This window comes from Thalassophryne amazonica, chromosome 23 (assembly GCF_902500255.1).
Source record: "Thalassophryne amazonica chromosome 23, fThaAma1.1, whole genome shotgun sequence".
Taxonomy (NCBI): domain Eukaryota; kingdom Metazoa; phylum Chordata; class Actinopteri; order Batrachoidiformes; family Batrachoididae; genus Thalassophryne; species Thalassophryne amazonica.
In genome coordinates, this window is record NC_047125.1 from 20,297,019 (window position 1) to 20,320,933 (window position 23,915).

At 42.0% G+C, this 23,915-nt stretch overlaps 2 protein-coding genes across 7 annotated transcripts in view; one reads left to right on the top strand and one right to left on the bottom strand.

Moving 5' to 3' along the window:
• The window catches only part of pcxb (pyruvate carboxylase b), a 501,867-nt gene that overhangs the window by 144,644 nt on the left and 333,308 nt on the right, over positions 1-23,915 (bottom strand). The window lies entirely within an intron of this gene.
• The window catches only part of LOC117505084 (leucine-rich repeat and fibronectin type-III domain-containing protein 4), a 69,042-nt gene that overhangs the window by 18,218 nt on the left and 26,909 nt on the right, over positions 1-23,915 (top strand). For all 4 annotated transcript variants that reach the window (XM_034164615.1, XM_034164616.1, XM_034164617.1 and 1 more), the window contains 4 exons: positions 15,384-15,995; positions 16,130-16,292; positions 19,291-19,461; positions 22,448-22,609. In XM_034164615.1, coding sequence (XP_034020506.1) covers positions 15,410-15,995; positions 16,130-16,292; positions 19,291-19,461; positions 22,448-22,609 — 1,082 coding nt within the window. In that variant the 5' untranslated portion in view covers positions 15,384-15,409. The remainder of the gene's footprint in view (positions 1-15,383; positions 15,996-16,129; positions 16,293-19,290; positions 19,462-22,447; positions 22,610-23,915) is intronic.

Sequence of the window (23,915 nt, forward strand, 5' to 3'; positions counted from 1 at the left end):
CCACCCTCTCCCTCTCTCTCTCCTTCTTTCTCTCCGAGCATCATGATGTGCTCTTTCAGCTCATATTTAACACAGCTCTCTCATTCCCTAATCAGATCTAGTCTTCCCTCTCTCATCCCTCTCCTCTGACAGTGATGGATGGCAGCCTTCACCCATTTATCGCCTTTACATATTTCTTTGCCCGGCTGCTTAACAGCACACATCCACATACACATGGGTTTCATCCACCTCTTTCTTTTCCACTCACTCCTGCAGGCCGCTGAAACTCATTTTGTTTCATTTGCCACCAATTCCAACCCCATCTTGCGTACTCTTCTTCAATTTCCTTCGCTTTGTGTCACTTTTGATGTCGTGTCATGATTGACAATATAGAACTGTGTTAGTGTGTTTGTCAATCACAAGCACTAAAGGTCGATATATGTTGCACAGGTTTAAAGCAACAGGCAGCCTTTAGGAAGTAGGCGGGCCGAAGAAGCTCTGAGTGAGCTCTGTAAACGCGCACAATGTGAGGAACTACAGTCATATTAAATGGATTGCGGTACCTTGTGTAGATTATGCGTTCCAATGTTGACTGTTGGTGTGATATCCACAAAGTTTGAGGGACTTTAATTTTGAAAATTTGATGAAATCTCTCTGGTACACAGCAGTGTGAAGTTCAATTTTACATAACCAGTACTTGTGTGGAGCAGATGGACGACAGTGACTTTGTGTAACTTGCATAATGAAACAGAAAAAACCCTCAGGGTTCAGCAGTGGGCTCTTGACACTGACGCAATTATCTCATGGGCGTATATGGTGTAACAGTTCTGCCTCTATGATATCTGCATGAATTTAGCTACAAAAAACCAGAGATGTCTTAATCAAGTTTTCTTACCACAGTCCTGAACACAGTAATTTAATATGGAGTATACAGTGCATGCAAAAAGTATTCACTTTTCACATTTTTCCCCTTTTTGTTATGTTACAGCCTTATTCCAAAATGGATGAAATTCATTTTTTCCCCTCAAAATTCTACACACAATACCCCATAATGACAATGTGAAAAAGTTTTGAGATTGTTGCAAATTTATAAAAAAAAAAAAATAAAAAAAAAAACCCAGAACATTGTACATGATTTGGAAAGACACACACCTGTGACAGTACAGTGTATGTCACAGCACAAACCAAGCATGAAGGCAAAGGAATTGTCTGTAGACTTCCGAGACAGGATTGTCTCAAAGCACAAATCTGGGGAAGGGTACAGAAACATTTCTGCTGAAGGTCAGAAGGAGCACATTGGCCTCCATCATCTGTGAATGGAAGAGGTTCAGAAGCACCAGGACTCTTCCTAGAGCTGGCCGCCCATCTAAACTGAGCAATCAGGCTAGAAGGGCCTTAGTCAGGGAGGTGACCAAGAACCCGAAGGCCACTCTGTCAAAGCTACAGCATTCCTCTGTGGAGAGAGGAGAACCTTCCAGAAGGACAACCATCTCTGCAGCAATACACCAATGAGGCCTATATGGTAGAGTGGCCAGATGGAAGCCACTCCATAGTAAAAGGCACATGGCATCCTGCCTGAAGTTTTACAAAAGGCACTTGAAGGACTCTCAAACCATGAGAAACAAAATTCTGATGAGATAAACATTGAGTTCTTTGTCTCATCAGACCATGATAAATAAAATTCTCTGGTCTGACAAGAAAAACATTGAATTCTTTGGAATTCAATGCCAGGTGTCATGTTTGGAGGGAACCAGGGACCATCCTTACAGTAAAGCATGGTGGTGGCAGCATTATGCTGTAGGGATGTTTTTCAGCAACAGGAACTGGGAGACTAGTCAGGACTGAGAGAAAACTGAATGCAGCTATGTACAGAAACATCCTGGATGAAAACCTGCTCCAGAGCACTCCTGACCTCAGACTGGGGAGACAGTTCATCTTTCAGCAGGACAATGACCCTAAGCACTGCTGGCTGAGCACCGACACTCCCCATCCAATCTGATGGAGCTTGAGAGGTGCTACCAAGATGAACGGACAAAACTGGCCAGAGTTAGGTGTAGCAAGGTTGTGGCATCATAGTGAAGAAGACTTGAGGCTGTAATTGCTACCAAAGGTGCATCAACAAACTACTGAGCAAATGGTGAGAATGTGTATGTGGCATGTGATTTCTTAGTTTTTTATTTTTAATACATTTGCAAAAAAAACAAAAAAACAACACATTTTCATAGTCATTATGGGGTGCTGTGAGTAGAATTTTGAAGCAGAAATGAATTGTCTCCATTTTTGAATGAGGGTGTAACAAAATGTGGAAAAGGTGAAGAGCTGTGAATACTTTCTGGATGCACTGTATGTCAATATAGCATCCCAATCCAATGCCAATCCAGTGGATGTGTCACTGGATTGGCATTAATCCAGTGACACATGGATGTGTCACTGGATTGGCATTACTGTGACCCATCCAGTGGATGGGTCACAGTATAACAGCTCTGCAATGCATGAAAAAAAGATAACAAAAGCTATCCTCCATCCAAGCTGCTCCTTAATATTTAATTTGTTTTGTTCTTTAACAAAAAAATTGATTTGTTTTCATCTAGATTTCATCAATTCCATTTAGCGCAGCGTTGCAGTGGTAACATCACAGCATTCGGTAATAATGACTGATGAACATGGATGACTGGTGGGTGTGTTTTAGTTAAAAATACATTCTTCAAAATTATTACCACCGTTGTTACTGCTACTGTCTTCAAAAGTGAAACCTCTCGCCAAAAGAGTGTGTGTGCGTGTGTGGGGGGTCTTTTGGTTTTGTGTATATTACATATTAGACACTTGATTTTATCAATGTCAGACATTAGATAAACTGAAGGTCTGATATGTGGATCACCTAATCTTTTAGGAACACTGTATCTGAGTAGCGATGCCTGTTGAAAGTACATGTTTACACCACGTGTACCTCATAAGCAGCAGACGTTACATGAATGTTATGGTGACTTCTAAATTTATCACATGATTGCTAAGCAGTGGAATGTTAACATTCACATCATGGGTACCACATGCAGAATAGATGCTCTTATGGTGTTATGGCAGTTAAAAATTAATCAGAATGTAGTTCCCTCTTGTGGTGTAGATTCTGTTGCATGATTACTTGTATGCTAATCATGGAATTATTAAACATTGTTCTGTCCAATATTGACAGTCGTTAGCCACAGTACCCTTCCATGCATTTTGGATGACTAAACAGGACAAGAACGATGGTACCAAAAGGATGAGTGGGCTAACAGTACACATGACTGCTGCTGCACGTGGGTGTACTTTTGTTCTATGCAAAGAGAGCGAGAGCGTATGTGTCAGCTTCCCTATAATTATGACTGTGTGGGAAGACTGTTTTGGTATGCTCTCTGTGTGCAAGTGCTCACCTAATATCAAGGGTCTGGGATGTGAGTAAGAAGTGTATGTACGCACGCGACAACACCTTGGTTTGATTTAAAGAAATTCGGTGTGTGTGTGTGAGGCTTGCTACGTACCACAAGAAGAGATACTTTGTGCTCGAGAAACACAGCAGAGCTGAAGTGCACATAAGCAATGTATGATGCTATCGCATCTGGTCCGTTTCGCCTCAAGGTGGGCACAGTGGCTCGCTGTCCAATTTGGACTCAAATCTATTCCTGCACCCATCAAATCTGTGGATGACTGTACATGTGATAAGTGGCTTTTCAGCTTTAATACAAATCCCCTTATTTATAAACACTTCAACACTGCCTACAGTGCACCCAGAAATAATGAACAGCACTTATTTAAAAATGGAGTAAATTCAGGTTTACGCCTGAAAATTCTACACACAACACCCCATAATGACAACACAAAAAATTATTTTATCATTATTATTATTACTTGTTGCAAATTTATTAAAAAATAGAAAACTAAGAAATCACATGTACATCAGCATTCATGCCCTTTGCTCAATACTTTGCTGATGCGCCTTTGAAGCCACTCCTTTGATATCTGGACTGTGTGCTTCGGGTCACTGTCCCACTGAATGATGAACCGTTGCCCCAATCTGAGATCAAGAGTGCTCTGGAGCAGGTTTTCATCCAGGATGTCACTGTACACTGCTGCATTCATCCCTCAATCCCGACTCGTCTCCCAGTGTATGCCCAAAAAACATCCCCACAGCATAATGCTGCAACCATCATGCTTCACTGTAGAGATGGTGCCTGGTTTCCTCCAAACATGACACCTGTCACTGACACCAAAGAATTCAATCTTTGTCTCATCAGACCAGCAAATTTTATTTCTCATGGTCTGAGAGTCCTTCAGGTGCCTTTTGGCAAACTCCAGGTGGGCTGCCATGTGCCTTTTACTAAGGAGTGACTCCCGTCCGGTCACTTCACCACTCAGGCCTGATTGGTGGATTGGTACAGAGATGGCTGTTCTTCTGGAAGGTGCTCCTCTGGCTACAGAGGAATGCTGGAGCTCTGACAGAGTGACCATTGGGTTCTTGGTCACCCCCTTACTAAAACTCTTCTCCCTCAACTGATCAGTTTAGATGGATAGTCAGCTCTAGGACAAGCCCTGATGCATCCAAACATCTTCCATTTTACAGATGATAGGGGCCACTGTGCTCAATGGGACCTTCAAAGCAGCAGAAATGTTTCTGTATCCTTCCCCAGATTTGTGCTTCAAGGCTATCCTTTATTGGAGGTCTACAGACAATTCTTTTGACTTCATGCTTGGTTTGTGCTCTGACATGCACTGTCAACTGTGGAACCTTATATATAGACAGGTGTGTACGTTTCCAAATCATGTCCAGTCAACTGAATTTACCCCAGGTGGACTCCACTTAAACTGTAGAAACATCTCAAGGATAATCAGTGGAAATGGGATGCACCTGAGCTCAATTTTGAGCTTCATGGCAAAGACTGTGAATACTTATGTACATGGGATTTCATTGTTTTTTATTTATTTATTTTTAAGAAATTAGCAAAAATCTCAAAAAAAACTTTTTTCACATCATTATGGGGTACTGTGTGTAGAATTTTGAAGAAAAATGATTTTCATCCATTCTGAGAAAAAAAAAAGTGGAAAAAGTGCAGTGTTGTGAATAATTTCAAAATGCACAGTAAGTTGATTTAAACCAAACAAACACACATGCCAAAATAAACATGGAAGCAAAAGCAGAAAATTAATGGCATTTAGGAGGGCCTGACATTTCTCCAGGGAAAAGACAAAACAAACAAAAACAACAACAACAACAAAAGCAAATCATTAAAGAGGAATCAGCCCTGTGTGTAAAATAAAGATACTCCCAAACAGCCACATTTGGGCTTTTAATCATGCCTGAAGCTTGACCGATGTGGATCCAAAATATCACTGAATAATACAGCTAATGGAGCATTGAAAGCTATTAGTGGTGTCGTGTTTGGATGGGTTTTACTTCAGCAAAAACCCGCAACCTCCTGGGAATCTGTTGGGAGTTTAATTGGAGATTTCTGAAGATAGGGTGTCTCACATTTCATCTTCTCAGCGATAAAACATGGTGCTCATGTTGAGTGCACGTTGTAGATCTCAGCAGATTGAGGGTTTCTCCATTCTTCACTACTATGTAGCAGACTACAAAACATTTCAGGGGAATGTTTCAAATAGTGGTGCAAACACCAACGATGGGGCGGGGGACTCCTGAGATATTACTCTATCGGAAATGCAGATGACCCACTCAAATTCTTAGAGTTGTAGCCATTTTTCCAAGTTGAATGCCACTGTTGGTACAGAATTCTTGTTTTGGTAATAAATATGCTCAGACTAACTCAGTGTTGATGTTCATAGTATCAAATCATACGTAATGGATCAAAATTGTAACTTCAGATGCAATGTTTGATCTCGAGCAGCATTACTTCAGCATGCCAAGCATGTTGCGCTTACCAAGCAAGACGCATAGTTGACAGGAGAGCAGATGGGTTTGTAGGGTAGGAGATTGACTACCAATATGTAGACCTGGGTTTGATTCGTTGTCATGTTACCCGTCTACAACCTTGGACTTTGACAGTTTTTCTGCATCCTCACAGTCCAACCAGCTGTAAAGGAGTAGTAGACATGTCTGGGGAAAGTAAGTTGTGATGGACTGGCATTCAATTCAGGAGGAGTCACAGACTCTCATGCCATGATATCCAGAAATAAGTACCAATCAGACAGGCCATACAGCCTGTTTTGGACTTACTTCTTCGTAGTTAAAAACTACTTTTTGGCATTAATATATATATATATATATATATATATATATATATATATATATATACACACTCAACAAAAATATGAACGCCACACTTTTGGTTTTGCTCCCATTTTGTATGAGATGAACTCAAAGATCTAAAACTTTCCACATACACATTATCACCATTTCCCTCAAATATTGTTCACAAACCAGTCTAAATCTGTGATAGTGAGCACTTCTCCTTTGCTGAGATAATCCATCCCACCTCACAGGTGTGCCATATCAATATGCTGATTAGACACCATGATTAGTGCACAGGTGTGCCTTAGACTGCCCACAATAAAAGGCCACTCTGAAAGGTGCAGTTTTATCACACAGCACAATGCCACAGATGTCGCAAGATTTGAGAGAGCGTGCAATTGGCATGCTGACAGCAGGAATGTCAACCAGAGCTGCTGCTCGTGTATTGAATGTTCATTTCTCTACCATAACCCGTCTCCAAAGGCGTTTCAGAGAATTTGGCAGTACATCCAACCAGCCTCACAACCGCAGACCACGTGTAACCACACCAGCCCAGGACCTCCACATCCAGCATGTTCACCTCCAAGATCGTCTGAGACCAGCCACTCGGACAGCTGCTGAATCAGTTAGTTTGCATAACCAAAGAATTTCTGCACAAACTGTCAGAAACCGTCTCAGGGAAGCTCATCTGCATGCTCGTCATCCTCATTGGGGTCTCGACCTGACTCCAGTTCGTCATCGTAACCGACTTGAGTGGGCAAATGCTCACATTCGCTGGCATTTGGCACGTTGGAGAGGTGTTCTCTTCACGGATGAATCCTGGTTCACACTGTTCAGGGCAGATGGCAGACAGCGTGTGTGGCGTCGTGTGGGTGAGCGGTTTTCTAATGTCAATGTTGTGGATCGAGTGGCCCATGGTGGCGGTGGGGTTATTGTATGGGTAGGCGTCTGTTATGGACGAAGAACACAGGTGCATTTTATTGATGGCATTTTGAATGCACAGAGATACCGTGACGAGATCCTGAGGCCCATTGTTGTGCCATACATCCAAGAACATCACCTCATGTTGCAGCAGGATAATGCACGCCCCCATGTTGCAAGGATCTGTACACAATTCTTGGAAGCTGAAAATGTCCCAGTTCTTGCATGGCCGGCATACTCACCGGACATGTCACCCATTGAGCATGTTTGAGATGTTCTGGGCCGGCGTATACGACAGCGTGTACCAGTTCCTGCCAATATCCAGCAACTTCGCACAGCCATTGAAGAGGAGTGGACCAACATTCCACAGGCCACAATTGACAACCTGATCAACTCTACGCGAAGGAGATGTGTTGCACTGCATGAGGCAAATGGTGGTCACACCAGATACTGACTGGTATCCCCCTCAATAAAACAACTGCACCTTTCAGAGTGGCCTTTTATTGTGGACAGTCTAAGGCACACCTGTGCACTAATCATGGTGTCTAATCAGCATCTTGATATGGCACACCTGTGAGGTGGGATGGATTATCTCAGCAAAGGAGAAGTGCTCACTATCACAGATTTAGACTGGTTTGTGAACAATATTTGAGGGAAATGGTGATATTGTGTATGTGGAAAAGGTTTTAGATCTTTCAGTTCATCTCATACAAAATGGGAGCAAAACCAAAAGTGTTGCGTTTATATTTTTGTTGAGTATATATATATATATATATATATATATATATATATATATATATATATATATATGCGCCACCTTTTGAAAGGTTATTTCAGTTACCTTTTGGACTACGAGGAGGTGTCGCAATGGAAAGAATATCCACAGTTGTGGGAACAACAGGGGGCGCTGAGATAGATGTATCACACACAGCTGCAGTTGATTGCCACATTTCTATAAACTGCCTTAAAACAAGTTTAATCCCCTCTGATGTCTTCTTGTCATTCATTCCTCTCATCTGTGGTTTATTTCTATCATATCTTTCAGCAGCTACTACGTTTTACTCCCTCCTCCTCCAAAACTTTTGAGCGAGCTCGATAGTAAAGGGCTCGTGGTGTTCACGCCACACTGCGACACCTGCTGCTTTGTGACAGTCTGATAAAATCTGTATGTTCCCCGCTTGTTGCAATTTCAGCAACAGATTCTTAGGAGCAAGTACAGGCTTGTTAAGTGCAGAAAAATGTCAAATTACTTCACAAATATGAACACACACACCCACCCACACAAACTAAGCATGTTTGACGAGCAGAAACATCACCTACATTATTTATTGAAATGTATACATATAATACTTGTATGTTCTTGCTGTGTATGTGTCGCTAATCTAAGGTAAAGAAAAATAACAGGCATATATATTTTAAACAAAAAACTACACCCTTTTAAATTTATTGAGCGAATGATTTGATAAATGAGGCCACAAACCTAAATCCAATAAATGCTGTATTCTCATAAATCTGCACATTTAAAACAACGCCATGTGGATAAACTGAAACAGAGAACCAAGACTGACTTGTTTATGGAGTATAACAGATTCATCTGTCACCTGCTGGACACGTCTGTGCTTGTTACAGTGAATAATCCTATGCAAAATGGAAATTAGGAGCAAGTATGGTTCACATCAACTACAGCTCAAAATAAGCTTGTTTTGTCAGTTTCTTTCATTTCCAAAGCCTCGGTCTGGTGGCCATCAAGGACACCACTGCCTGAATGAAGACTCTTCATCATTATAAACCAACCAACAGCGAGCACTCAGACTGCATACGACCACCAAGGCCCAATCATGCACATCTTGCATGCACATACACACAAAAAAAAAGACTTAAATGTTCCGTTTCCGTCACCATTTCACAAAAAATTTGTTTCTCTTCAATAGTTCCAAATAACCACATATTTCAGGGCACAACTAAGTTGATCTCCAATTGTCACTGACATCATTCAAAATGTTGGAGTAACACTGCTCACAACCTTATCAAAAATACTGCAGTCGAAGCCAGATGCATAAAGCTTTAATATCATACATCCCCTCCGCGTAAAGTGAAATAAAACTTTCACTTATCTGAAAAAAGTGAGCTTTATCCCATCCAATAGAGGTCCATTGGTGCACATGCTTATCTCCAGGTACTGTTGTATGAAACAACTATGATTAACTGCTCACAAACCAAGCTTCAGTTTATAGACTTCTGGATCTCAAGCTGAAGAAATAAAAACCTTTTCACTGGAGGTTGAAAAAAGTCATGTGTAGCAAAACTTTTAGGATTCTGATTGACTATATTGGTGTCGGAAAAAAAAAAAATCGATTCACGTCCAAATCGCGATTCTTATTACGATTCTGAATCGATCCAAAATGTCCAAGAATCGATTTTTAAAAAACATTTTTTTTAAACATTTTCTTGCTTACTCGCTAAGTGTACTGTTTGTCAGGTAACGGCTTCTGTACTGCAGCGTCCCCGCGAGGGGAGGATCCGGTGTGCTTCAAACATTCGTGAGCTGCAACTTAGCATGGCGGACGAAGAGCTAATTCAGCCAGCACCGTCTTTGCTGAAGGCAAATGTTTGGGTGCATTTTGGATTTTATTATTTGCTGCGTAAGAAGGAGCTTGACATGACTTATGCAATGTGCAAAATCTGCAAAATGAACGTCAAGTACTTTGGAAACACTTCAAATCCGCACACCCACATGCTACGCCATCACCCAGAGTTAAAAGAGGGGAGAAGCGGCATCTGCCGACTGCCAGCCAACTCTGAACGAGCAAAGCAGATATGTAAATTTACATCTAGAATCACTTGATTAACCTTGTAAAGCTGCATTTTCTTAAACATAAACATTTTTTAAGTAATATAGCCATTTCTCAGAGCTCTTTGAATTGAAAATCAATTCTGAATCGAATCGTCACCCCAAGAATCAGAATTGAATTAAATCGTGAGTTGTTGTACGATTCACATCCCTAATGGACTATTAGAATTACTGATCTGATGTTGCAACATCATCAAGACTAAGGTGAATTATCTTAAAGAAACTACAGGTTTACATGGAAGGTGTGTGCGTGTTTGGGGGGGGGGTGACAATGGGTGAGCCCTACTTGCCTAATTTTTGTCATGCCAAACAATTTTATTCACAGATTGACATTAAGAGATGTATAGACAGAGAGAAATAGAGTGTGACAGAGATAGGAAAAAAACAAAGAAAGAAAGAGGTAAAAGGCCAGTAAAGGAAGACAGACAGACAGACCGACAGTAAGTAAGTATGTCCACCAGGTCAAAATTATTAGCATCCCTGATTTTCAAGCACATTATTCATAATATCTTCAAAAAAAGAACAAAATATCCAAAGCTACTGAACAACAAAAACAATGGTTGATTATTTTTTTTTTATAAAGAAAATAGGGACATAAAATGCGGTTTGTGATTTGCACCCATCGGACGAATTTAAATTAGTTCCTGATACAAAACAAAAACAATACTCACCTCTGCTTCACTGTCAGTGTTCACATGACCTGAATTAACAATGAATGGTGGTTTTATTGCATAAGAAGGTGAAAGAACTGCTCCAGAGCATCAAAAAAGCTACAATAATACAATAATAATTCCAAAAGTTAGAAAGTCAATCATCAAACATCTTGAAACCCCTGGATGAACAATTCGTAGTGTTTCCAAGGAGATTCATAGCCATGAAACTGTTAAGATGCCTCCAGGACATGGTGCTATGAAAGAAACTCAAAAGAAAATGAGAGAAGTCTGCCAAGGCTGGTTTGGACTGTTGGGGGGGAAGAAAAAACAAACAAACACCACCAGACATTTAAAGTGCTCCAGGCTGACCTGGAGCAATATGGAGCTCTGGTTTCAGCCCGTAATATACACCATAAGCAGGCCAAGGAAGACAGTATTAAAAGAAAAGCACCAAAAAGTCAGACTGGTTGTAAAACCACTCACAGACAGCTACAGTCTTTCTGGAATAGAAAGAATCAGATTGATCAAGGAGAGGACGGATTGGTTACATCGAGCTCCGTATGCGAGAGTCAGAACGCTCTGATGCTGCACTGCTCAATGAGATCTGCACCTTAATATAGACTGAGCAAAAGATCAAGGGCAAGGGAAAAGCAGAAAGTGGAAAGTGAGGTGTGCTTCATCAAGGTTATTATCTACCACCTACTCTGTTCAATACTTACACGGACTGATTGTTGGGGAAGGGCGTAGAGTCCGGCAAATTGGGTGCTTTTGTCAGTGAAAGAATCACTGAACCTGACTGGGTGGATGCTGCTGTGATCATTGTGGAATCAATGGATGTGGTTATCGCAGCAGTTGAGAAGCTGAGTGAGGAGTCTGGGTTTGATACAGTCCTGGATAAAGACCATGATCCGGGCTTTCAATGACTTCCTGGGCTCAGGCATCTGAATTATATGCTGCTTTGGTTAAAGTGTCAAACGTGTCGAAGGATTCACGTGTCTCAGCTGTGACATTCACGGCCCTCCGCCTTTGAAACTGAAATAGCTGATGGAGTCATGAGGTCCCTGCACAGAGGTGTTTGGTGAATGCAAGAGAATGAAGGTCCACCTCTTTAGGGTACTGGTGCTTTCTGTCTTGTTGAAGGTTGTTAGAATTGGATGCTTACCAGTAACCTAAAACGGTAACTTCAGCTACAGGATTGCAACAATGTGGGCTGTTTCTCTGAAAATAACCCAACATGGAGGTGCCTCAGTGCTGAGGCACCACAGCAACTGGAAGAAGCCAAGGGGATGCAAACATCACCTAGCTGTGGCAGATCAATGGCTACTTTTTAGAGGAGGGATCTGCCTGGGTGGTTGTCAACCAGGACCCAAAGTGGATCCTTAAAGTGGACGTGGCAACGTGCAACACCGGTGCATGCACCCATACCTGACCTGACCCGAGTAGAGAAGGAAGCAGGTGGCATAAAAAAGAAAAGAAAAATGGAGGAGGAACTGGAAAGAGATATTGCAGGTGGGAATGAAGAACAGAGTTAGTGAGATAAATGGAGGCAGGGAGAGATAGAGAGGCAGCTTTTTTTGTATGACTCAGTTCCCAGCAGAAGCTAAAATGAAATTCTGTTTGAATTTAAGTATGCACAGTGCGTGTGTGAGTGTGCAGAGTTTGCGACTCAAAGCAGAAGTTGAGACAAGGAGACATGGAGGGCAGCGGAGTCAGCAAGCAAGAGAAACGACAAGAACAGAGTGGAGGGGAAGAGAGAGAGGAGCAGGAGGCGAAGTGAAGAGGTGACTGATAATATTGTCGTACTCAAGTTGCCTCAAGGGCAGACAAGATGGGAGAGAAAGAAAGAGAGGGAATGAGACGCAAACAAAGAAAAATGCAAAAATTTACAGAGCAGCCACAGGCAGAGAGGGTTATGAGAGGGAAGGAAAGGAAGGATAGATAAAAAAAAAAAAATAAACCAGCTGAGACAGATAAACGGCAGAGGATGGATGGCATGTGAGAATCGGCAAGGTAGGAGTTGTGGATGTTCAGACTCTCACAGAAAGAGGTGGAAATTAAAGAGCAACAGACAAACGGGGTGAGAGAGAAAGTGCAACACTGGGAGTAAAAGAGAAAAAAAGAATGTCAAGACTGGGAGAAGAAAGTGATGAAGGAAAGATAAAGGTTAAATGAGGAAGTGGAGAAACAGACCTTGCAATCGGAGAGAGCGCAGGCATTTTGACATTCAGTGAGCGGCGGATTAAGGTGAGCTGTCTGGGCAGCGAGCGTTAGCAAAGTTCAGGCAAAGCTGGCCGAGCTGGAACTGAAGCACCATGGTCGGGCTTTTCAGAGTCAGACGCACATTTATATGCTGGATTTCACTTTGCATTGCAAAGCATTTTCAGATTTTAAGTATGCATACTCTGCAGGAGGACGCGAGCAGTCGGTTTCCAACAAGGAACTGCCCTGGGGACTGGCTGTCGCTGCGAGCCATTTGTGACTCCGACTCTTTCAGGCTCTCAGCATTTTTTATTCTCCCCCGCCCTTTTAACTGATGACACAAGATGTAAGGAAATCACTTTCTGGGTTAGCACTGCTAAGCTGAAAAACATCACATTACGTAAAGGGTTTATTTGAAAAACAGACGAGCACCCAGTATCTTATTTTTTTTGTATTATTCTGGACCATTCTTAACTGCAGAGTTTTTGACCATAAGCCTTTGAGCACAGGCTTGGATCGGGCTTATCAGATGTGCAGTTGCCCGTGTTTTGCATCACTGACTGACGAGTTGCACGTGAGCTTCAAATACAGGCCGATAAGTGGTGTTTTCCTTCCAATAATTTCGGGTAACAAGCAGGCGTCATGTGTCCCACAATTATAACAAATCTCCAAGGTCCTGGACAGCCTGGAGGAGTCAGTGATGTGCTCTTGGAGGAATTCTGAAAGGATGGTCACTACTGGAAGGTTAGGGTTACCCCTTTGTAGGTTTTCTAAACTGGAGGTGACGGCACTCTTGGTGGTTGTTTGAAGACTCAGAGTCTGAAAACAGATTTGTAACTTCTTGCTACCTGTGCGATGGACTGGTGTCCCATCCAGGGGGAGTTATAGACTCTTCGGTTTCACGCTATGGTATGTGGGTATAAGCACCAACACCAATGGACCTCAGGGCTGATATAGGAATTACGTCGTTTTTACACAGCGTGAGAACAGTTAGCCAACATCACATCACGCTGCTGTAACAGTTCAGTTTAATGATTTAATCAAATAAGCATAAATGTGCAATGTCTGTCTCGTCCAGCTCTACCCAATTACCAGTGCAGTTTAACAAATTTTTGAAGAGGCAAATAGATTCTGCAAACATGCCCAGTTGCAATTTGGCAATTTGCTTCTCTAAATAAAAATTCTCATTTAGAACAACTGTATTGATGGTAAATTTAGTTTGAATGTTTATAATGATTTAAATCTCAAGGAGAAAATACCTTTTTTCATGGGACTCCAAAATCAGCAGCAGTTGTTAAAATACTTTATTCATTGTGGCCCACTAAGTAATCAATCTCATCTGCAAAGACAAGCACTGATTTTTCGGTTTTTGTTTTGTTATATAAAATGGATTTTGCAGTGATAACATTTAAGAACAGAAGATAAAAACATCATTTTGCAGCACTGGGTTCTTTTATCTTTCTAAAATAGACTGAAAGGTTCAAAAATGGGACCGTGTGTAATACAGAGCTGAGGTTTTGGAAGTAGACCAAAACTAACCTTGTAGGAGGCCGGAGACAGCAAAATGCTTTGGGAAAAGACGTGCTTTGATATACACAGCTCAAATATCTGAATTGGGTGGTGAAGTCTCTCCAAGATTCGAGCAGAAAGCGCAACGCGAACTACTAATGGAAAATATTGAACCGGCGATTCGCGCCAACTGTAAAGTCAGCATCATAAATGGTTGTGTCTGGACGTTACTCAAAGTATTAGGTTGCATACATTATACATAACTGTGTAATCAACGTGCTCGGTGCTGCACTGCACAAGTTTAGAGGTTGCTCATCATAAAAATAGACCCACCCTTTTCCAACACTGTGTCTGATTCACCGGCTCATCCGCCATCTCGTTTCTCCAGTCACTGTTAACACTGGCTGTCACTTGCCGTATCTGGGGTACAGTTGCTATGACAACTATTATGCATGCCAATCAGCTGCAGTGACTCATCTCACTAACATATATCTGTATTTAGGTGGGCCACATACAAAGCGCACGCCTGGTGGGAGACGATCTGCACGCCCGGTGCCACTTCACTCGACTTACCGCCGAATCAACGCGGATACGCTGCTGACCCAATTTAATTCCCTGACCCACAGTCTTAAGAAACAATTCTGTCATATAACTTGTCTAATCCGCTCTCACGGGGGTTCTTGGTAACTCACTATGGAGACTGACCGTGTTCAGCCTTATGGGATGTTTTTGCTAGGCAATACACTGTCATGGAGAAGTGGTGTGTACTTGTGAGTGTGTGCAGTCTTGTCAGCTGTGTCTTTTCTTTGTGCTTTGGAGCACCAAAAGGATATGAGCTCAGAGTGGTACTTATTTCAGAACAGGCATCAGCCACCACAATAATGTACATGTGCTTAAGCCCCGTCTCGTCAGAGTCGGTGGAACAAAGGAAAATTGATTAAACACATTGCAAACACATCTTATTAAAAATGTCTGAATCAATCTTAAGGAAGAGTTTGGACTTCATCCTCCACCTCCTCTCCCTCCCTGTTTCTCTCTCTCTGTCCAGGTCTGTGGATCGCCCGGTCTTCTACCATGCCTGTCCCCCCACCCCTCAACCCCTGCAGAAATACACACCTGCCCCACACACACCTCCACCTTGGACAGAGGGAAGAACATCCCACCTTCTCATCCCTTGTCCCTCCATCCATCATCCCTCTTTCTCTTCTTCCACCTCTTCGTGCTTCACATTTGTCATCGTCATCACACCTTGTCCACTGCTCCTGCCCCCGGACTACAAGACGGACACTCCCCAGTTCTGTCCCTTTCCCGGCTTTTCACTGGCTGACTCTGGTCACATGCTGCCTGCTGCCTTCTTTGATTGGTGCAGGCGAAACGTGGGGGATGGTCTCTGCCTGCCCCTTCCACTGTGTGTGTAGAAACCTATCCGAGTCGCTCAGCACACTCTGTGCCGACAAGGGCCTCCTGTTCGTCCCTCCACATGTTGACCGACGCACCGTCGAGCTGCGACTGGCTGACAACTTCATCACAGAAGTAGGCGGGAATGACTTTGTCAACATGACGGGCTTAGTTGATTTGACACTGTCAAGGAATACCATCCACCTAATTCGACCACTGGCTTTTGCTGATCTCGAAAGTCTGCGCTCTTTGCATCTGGATGGTGAGCTAAAAGTATACTGTACTTCACAAAACAATTTTGCAGTTACTACAGAATAATGTTCTGCTGGCCTCCAGACGTTATTGTATCTAGCAATATTTCAAGAGAAATCACGTGAACATTATTTGCGTTTGCAGGTAATCGCTTGACAACACTGGGACCACGAGACCTTGCTGGTTTGGTCAATCTTCAACACCTGATTGTCAACAACAACCAACTGGTCAAAGTATCTGTCCAGGCCTTTGACAACTTCTTGCTAACACTGGAGGATCTCGACATGTCCTACAACAACCTCAGAAGGTAACCTTTTGTTCAGCAGTACCTACTTTGGTTCCTTTTATTACTCTTTTATTTTACCATTTTAAAAATGTATTCACAGAAACAAAAGCAGGAATGTATACACAACCAAATTAGTAACTAAACTGGAGTAGACACCTACACTGGACGGATGCTGGCTTCTGGCTAGTGTAGGCCATCAAGCTACACATCTCAATGGCATGTTGTCTCCATGCCATTCAAGAAAAACCTGTAAAGGTGTTACACCTGCTATTTTAAAAGGCAGCCAGCTCAACTGAAAGAGTCCAACACATTTGAAATCCGACTACTTTCGATAACACTGTCAAACAAACAGGGAGACTCGGATAAGGCATATCAATTGCACTGTAAGAGAGTGTCAGCTGAAATGTTTTCGTCATGTGGCGTGTTTCTTGGGCATGATCTAGTTTCAGTGTTGAGGACCTCAGCAGATTTAGAAGATCAAGTGAACGCCCACGCTTCACCTAACTTCAGCTCATGGGTGGCTACTTCAGAGAGGTGGGGGATGAACCAGTTTTCTGGCTGTGCAGTTGTTATACAGGATCCAAGATGGTTCTGCAGGGTGGTGGATGCAGTGATGTGCAGCACTAATGCATGCTCCCAAATCTGACCTGAACAGGCAAATCCACCTTCACATTTACTGATTCAACCAGTTTCTTCAATTGTCATTCAAATTTTTTTTTTTTTCCATTTTAACAAAGTGCAATCAGTGTTTCCAATGGAAAACATGTCACAAATGTACGAAGCAACACTCAGGAATCAGACATTTTGATGTTACGTAGTCGTGTGCTGGGGCAGCAGGCTGAAGGCAGCTGACACGGAGACTCAACAAGCTCATCAGGAGAGCTGGCTACGTCCTGGAGGTTGAGCTGGAGTCTGTGGTGGAGGTGTTAGAGAAGAGGATGTTGAGGAAACTGCTTAGCATCCTGGACAACACCTCCTACCCCCTGCATGCCACACTGATGTCCTGTCAGAGCACCTTCAGTCATAGACTGAGACCACCGAGGTGCACTACAGAATGCCACAGAGGGTCTTTCCTACCTGTGGCAATCAGCCTGTATAATTCCTCCCCCTTCTGCAGGATGAATACATAATTCATTTCACTTACATGGCGCCAAATCACAACAAAGCTGCCTCAAGGCAGCTCACACAAGTAAGGTCTAACCCTACATAATGAACAGAGTCATTCAGAGACTCAGAGTTACTCTGTATGTGCAATACTGTCAAACATCTTGTGCAAATGTCTTCCAGTTATTTCACATAAAGTTGTTGGACTTATTATTAAAAAAAATACATTGGTCATTGTTTCATTACTCTGGCAAAATAATTTCCTTCAGGATAAATAAAGTTGATTTTGTTTTAGCTTAAAAAAATACCTGAAAGCATTCCACTATTCAAGACAAAAAGAAAGTCTTTCTTTCAATATCCCAGTCGTATTGTGTAAGGAAACAAGGAAGAGGAAGGGAGGCTTTAAATCCCACAAAACTGACACTTCTGATCATTCCCCAGTTGCCACTTAAAGAAGCCTTACTTCATTTTTAGTCTTCTACAAAGTGGTTCAATGTATAAATACTGTAGAATACTGTAGAATTCAATGCAGAAGAAGCACATATGATCGTGAGCTCTGTGCCGGGAAATCGTCCATCCAATCATTTTGAAATCGAAATGCCATTTCAAAGCCATACAGGGTGACACGTGCTCCCCTGACTAAATAAGCTTTTATTCATTTGTGATATACAGCAGTAGCAGCAGCAGCAGCAGCGTCTGCCTGCTCAGCACGGACATTACATAAATTCATTACAACACATGTATGTCATTTTTATGGTTCTCAGTTGTCAGTTTTGACCACAGACTGTATATGTTATGGACAAAACCCTCTGTGATGTCATTCAGTGGTTTTCCAAAGAGTGGGTTTGAAGCTCAAACAGGGCATTCCCAGATGCTGCCATCTTGGTAGTGTCTGATCCCAAGTCAACCAATAAATGGGAAAGAGGTGGAGCGTGGGGGAAGACTGATGTGACCTGGACAGGATGAATGAAGCCTGAAAACAATGCGATCTCTGAGTCTGCGAATAAACAAAGCTAAGGCTAACAAACAAATGTTGGTTAAAGTGTTTAACATATTTGTATGACCTTGGTTGGTTGCCGGTTACAAAGCATTTATGACCGCCATATTGCCTTAGCAACTGTTTCACTGTGGGTGGACCTAACGTCAGTAGGCTAACTGCTAATTTAGCACTAAGCTGTTAATAATGGTAGCAACATATAGAGTATATAACACTAAAATTTTCACTCAGGGAAGATACTGGAACACGGACTTCTTTGATGGTCCGTTATGAGAATGTCCAGTAAGCGATGTTACCTTAAAAACATTTGAAACATAATTCTCAGACAAACATAATTCTGCTGTAAGTTTAGACATTTTAACATGTGCATTTATGGGGAGCAACTCACTTTTGGAGCCAGACTTAAGTGTCCATTCAAGGACCTGCAAGATTTGTAACTTCCAAGTTGACCCCATTTATCAGCACCGGAGGTTGTGCTTGATTTTGATTCAGCAATTTGTCTGAAACAGTTTCTAAATTAAATGCATACAAAAGTAAATATAAATGGGTCTGCAATGGGTTGCAGATGGAACTCACAAGTAAGTAAAAGAGGAACGCAGCAAAAAATGAGCATCTGTTGCTGTCAGCTTTAATCAGTCTGATTTTTCATGTATTTACTGGGTAGCAGGAATATACTCAACACACAGTTAACATGAGCCGCCATTATCTTCCTTATTAACTCGGTTAATTTTCTCTTGAGCACGACTATCTGAGTGGTGAGTATTTGTTCATCGCTGTCATTATATTCAAAGGGTACATAAATGTGTTTTTTGTTCCACACCAGAGTACACGTCCTGTCTTGACAGACAATTAATTCAAATACCACTGAGAAAACCACCACATTAAATTATCTGTTAATATCCCCGTTTATTGCTGCAGGGTACCATGGGAGTCCATCCAGAACATGGCCAGCCTGCACACACTCAACCTGGACCACAACCTGATAGACCACATAGCCGAAGGGGTCTTCGGTGAGCTGTACAAGCTTGCGCGACTGGATATGACCTCCAACAGGCTACGAACCTTACCTCCTGATCCTCTCTTTGCAAGGTAGCTCTAAAGATTTGTCTTTCATGTTGCTCCTACAGTTGGATTAGTGGAAACCTTCCGAGGCTGATAAATATGCCACGGAGTCACAAAAGCTGTTTTTTAACAAGTTGTTTTATCAATGGAAGAGCTCCAATAACCCCAAATTAGACTCCCAAAGTGACATTTTTGAACCAGGGAGGAAAACTGTGATGACAAACTAATTTCCGCGCCTGAAACTTAAACTCCATCAGTTATACTTTATTCAGGTGTAATTTTATGACTGATTTCTGCTCGTCCTTTAAGCACACTGATTTATGCATTTAAACCTGGACACAAACTTGATGAAGCGCTTCCAGCAACCCGCATTAGCGCACATAAAATTATTACTTTCCCCTGTCAGTTATGTTTTTCCTTTTAGTTTGAGAATAACATGCTGTGGGGACAAAGTGGGAGTGCTGCAAAAATATTTAAATTTGACCACCTGTTCTTTTTATCTCAGCACAGAGCCATCACTCTTTTATGGTTCCTTTATTCCTTCCATATTTACTCCATGCAATGCCACTTGATCCTGTCATCTCTCCATTATCTGCTGCCTTCCTGGAAACCTGCTGCTGCCTTTGCAGAAAATATCAAATTATACCCACTTCAAAAGCAGGTCCATTTGATGAAATGTACCTGCTGTGTATTTGTAGACAATTAAGTCACTGCTTCCAACATAGAATTGCTATTGTACTTGGGAACGGTACTCATTATCGTGTGATACCCAAGATCTAAGTAACAGGGGTTAAGGCACTTGGTTTCAGTGGGGAAGGTTCCCGGTTCGAACTCCACCCCTGCCACATTTCTCCATTTAGTGTGGAGTTACGTCAGGGAGCATCTGCAGAAAGCTTGTGCCAAATCAACATGCAGATCTGCCATGGATCTTGGTAATTAACCAGTCTATTTGATAAAGACTGTTTTTGTTTGTATTTCCTGCATAAACCCTTAAGAGTTTTGCAGAATCACTGTGCCAGGAAATAATATACAAGCAACAGTGGCCTTGGTGGCCACCAGGTGTTGGTAACCCTGCGGTTACCAACAAGCTGACAGGCCCATCCATCTCATTAGAAGATGACAATATTCCCCAAAACAGGAGGTTTTCTGATCCTCATCTGTATCTAGCCGATCCCAATATTTCAGGGCTGAATACGTAGGAGGTTTTTATTAACTTGCATACAGAAATTTTACAGATGAGCAAATAGCAAGTAAAATCTGGAGAGTTTTAAAATGATGCAACTTAAATAGAAAAATAAAAAAAATAAATAGGAGCCCCTTCTTTATGAAGGAAGCATAGCCAACTTACTCTGAAGCAGAAGTCAATCTGACACCGATCACTTTGACCATTGAAAGGTGACAAATAATAACGGCTGTCTCGTTACTATGGCACAGTCAGTTGGAGTTAATATTTTGTCCTTGAAGCTGATGTGCTGGAAGCAGGAAAAATGGGGACACAAAAAAATTTGAAAAACTTTGACAAGGGCCAAATTGACAGTTGGAGTCATTTTTAATCATATTAAACAGGTTTCCTTTGAAATGCAGACGTGGCTCAGTAGTGAGGCCGCAGAAATTTTAATGAACAGGCAGGAAATTGCCAAGAAGCTAATCTTAGACAAGCAGACAAAAAAAGAGAGTCAACAAATACTAATATGGTTTCTTTTACCTTTGAATACACTGAATTACTTGAAATGACATCAAATAACATTCATGAAGCATATACATCTACAGGGTTCTCCCCAGAAATTTTTAGTATAGCGGTGCTGCTGGCAATTATCACCCGAGGCGGTGCGCGTTGCGAGTCATTTTGTCTGGTTTTAGATGCATTGAAAGCAAGAATAACAGACCAAAAAAATGACACTTATGTTGTAATATCTAAGTTCTTTTTGAATTTTTTTGTCTAAGTTAAGAAAATAAATAATGGTGTAAAGTTTGCTCTCTTCTTCAAAAATGACACACTGTACTTTCAATCCAGTAAGACAGGCAGAGTTTTTCTGTCATGTTGACAGTTTAGATTTTTTTTTTCCTCCCCCAACATTTTTGAGTGGGATTGCATACTTTTTAAAAAAAACAACATAACCCGTAATTGTCTTGTTTGAACAAGAGCTAAATCTGGACTGATTTGATTGTCAAATCAGAATCAAATTTATTGCCAAATAAGTTCTCACATACAAGTAATTTGATCTGGGGTCATTGGTGCATAAACAACAATAATAAAAAGACAAAAAAAAAATCTGTAAGAAGTAACTGGAAGAAGTAAAGGAGTAAATCTGCTCTTTTAATGATGAAACCCTGGATGAAAAACTTTCTGAATGAGTTTTTCACACTTTAATGTTTCAATGACGCTGTGTGGTGAAGACGATCGTTGATTAAAATTGCTTTGCTGCTTTTTTACTACGTGTTGCGACTGCTGTTCACACTTTCCTCTCTCTCTCTCTCTGTCTCTGTGTGTGTGTGTGTGTGTGTGTGTGTGTGTGTGTGTGTGTGTGTGTGTGTGTGTGTGTGTGTGTGTGTGTGTGTGTGTGTGTGTGTGTGTGTGTGTGTGTGTGTGAGGGAACGAGAGACTTGTCACTCTCACACTGTATTTGAGCAAACTTTGGAAACATGAAGGCTTTCAACTGTAAAATAAAGTCTATATATACATTTCTGAATTTTTGGAGCTATGCAAGCAGAAGGAGCTCTTTTTATTGGAAGACTTTGACCGAGTTTTCTTTTTTCCACTGTGAGATGCTGTGCTCTCTCACTCTGAGCTGCAGCGCTGTTCTGGTTGCCTCTCTGCCGGCAGGGGAGCGGAGTGCAGGCAGCCTGATTGGATTAGAAAACTACCTGAGAGCAGGGCACAGTATAACGGCACTGTGATAACAGTATAATGGCGTAACGCCGTTGTTCCATTGTCTGGGGAGAACCCCGCATCTATCAGCAACTTCGTACATTGAAGCAGAACTAAAAGTATTGTTTAAATTCTCATTTTCAGGTCACAAACAGGTGCGATAAGCCCCACCCCTTACAATGCTGTCATAAGCCTGAATTTTGGAGGGAACCCACTACACTGTAACTGTGAACTGCTGTGGTTACGGAGGCTCATCCGTGGAGATGATATGGAAACCTGCGCCACACCTGCTCACCTAGCTGGAAGGTATATCTCACAGATGAGTCAAAAGATAATGATATCGTCACCAAGTGTTAGAATTAGTAAAGGAAGTAAAAGAATCATCATTACTTTAAAGTCCTTTGTGCTTTTGCTCCAGGCCTATTTAAACCCGTTTATTTCACATCACTAACTGGATCATCATGTAGGCAGAATAGGATGTTTGCAGAAAACTCATATGACCGGTGGTAATTTCATTATTCCACTATTGGGGAGAGTTAGGGGATGCAATGGTCTTGTGGTTAGGCATTGGGCTTCAGACCAGAGGATCCTTGGTTCAAAACCCAGCCACAATGGAATATCACTAAGTGCTCTTGAGCAAGGTTCCTAATCCCCAGTTGCTCCTGGTGTGTCGTGAGCACCTTGCATGGCAGCACCCTGACATTGGTGTGTGAATGTGTCTGTGAATGGGTCAATGTGAGGCATAACTGTAAAGCTCTTTGAGCATCTGATGCAGATGGAAAAGCACTATATAAATGCAGTCCAATTAACACTGACCATTTACTGTCCCAAGCAGAAGAGTTCAGGCATCTCAGGGTCTTAAACACAAGTGGGGGTAAGAGGGAGCATGAGATCAACAAACTACTCAATCCTGCATCTGAGATCCTGCAGACACTGTAACCTGTTGTCATGATGAAGAATGAGCTTAGCCAGAAGGCTAGGTTCTCAATTCACCAGTGGATTTATGCTTCTATCCTCACATATGAGCTTTGGGTAGTGATCAAAAGAACAAGACAGTGGATACAAGTGGTGGAAAGGAGGTTCTTTCATAGGGCATTCAGACTTGCACTCAGGGACAAGGTGAAAAGTAAAAAAAAATCTGTAAGTGTCGAGCAGCCACTGGTGGTTCAGACATCTCGTGAGGATGCCCCAGGTTGTCTCCCTAGGGAGGTCTTCTCGGCACACCCAACCGGGAGGAGGCTGCAGGGAAGACCCAGGACAAGCTGAAGGGATAATATCTCCCTGCTGGTTTAGGAATGTCTTCAAATCCCCAGGAGGATTTAGGGGACCTGACTGAGGATAGGGAAGTGTGAGTGTGCAGCTTAGTCTGCCGTCACAACAACCAGGACCTAGAAAAGCATCATAAAATTAATGATGAATGAATGAATGGATGAATGCTCTTTTTAATTCCAGTACTTCCCTCCCAAAATATTCTGCACTTAAATGTTCAGGGTATACACAAAAAAAGAAAATTACCATGTCTTGCTATTTACTGCTGCAGTTATCAGTAATTACACTTTACCTAGTTCTTTTTTGGGGAAATTCTTCACAGTATTACTGAAGTTTAATCCTT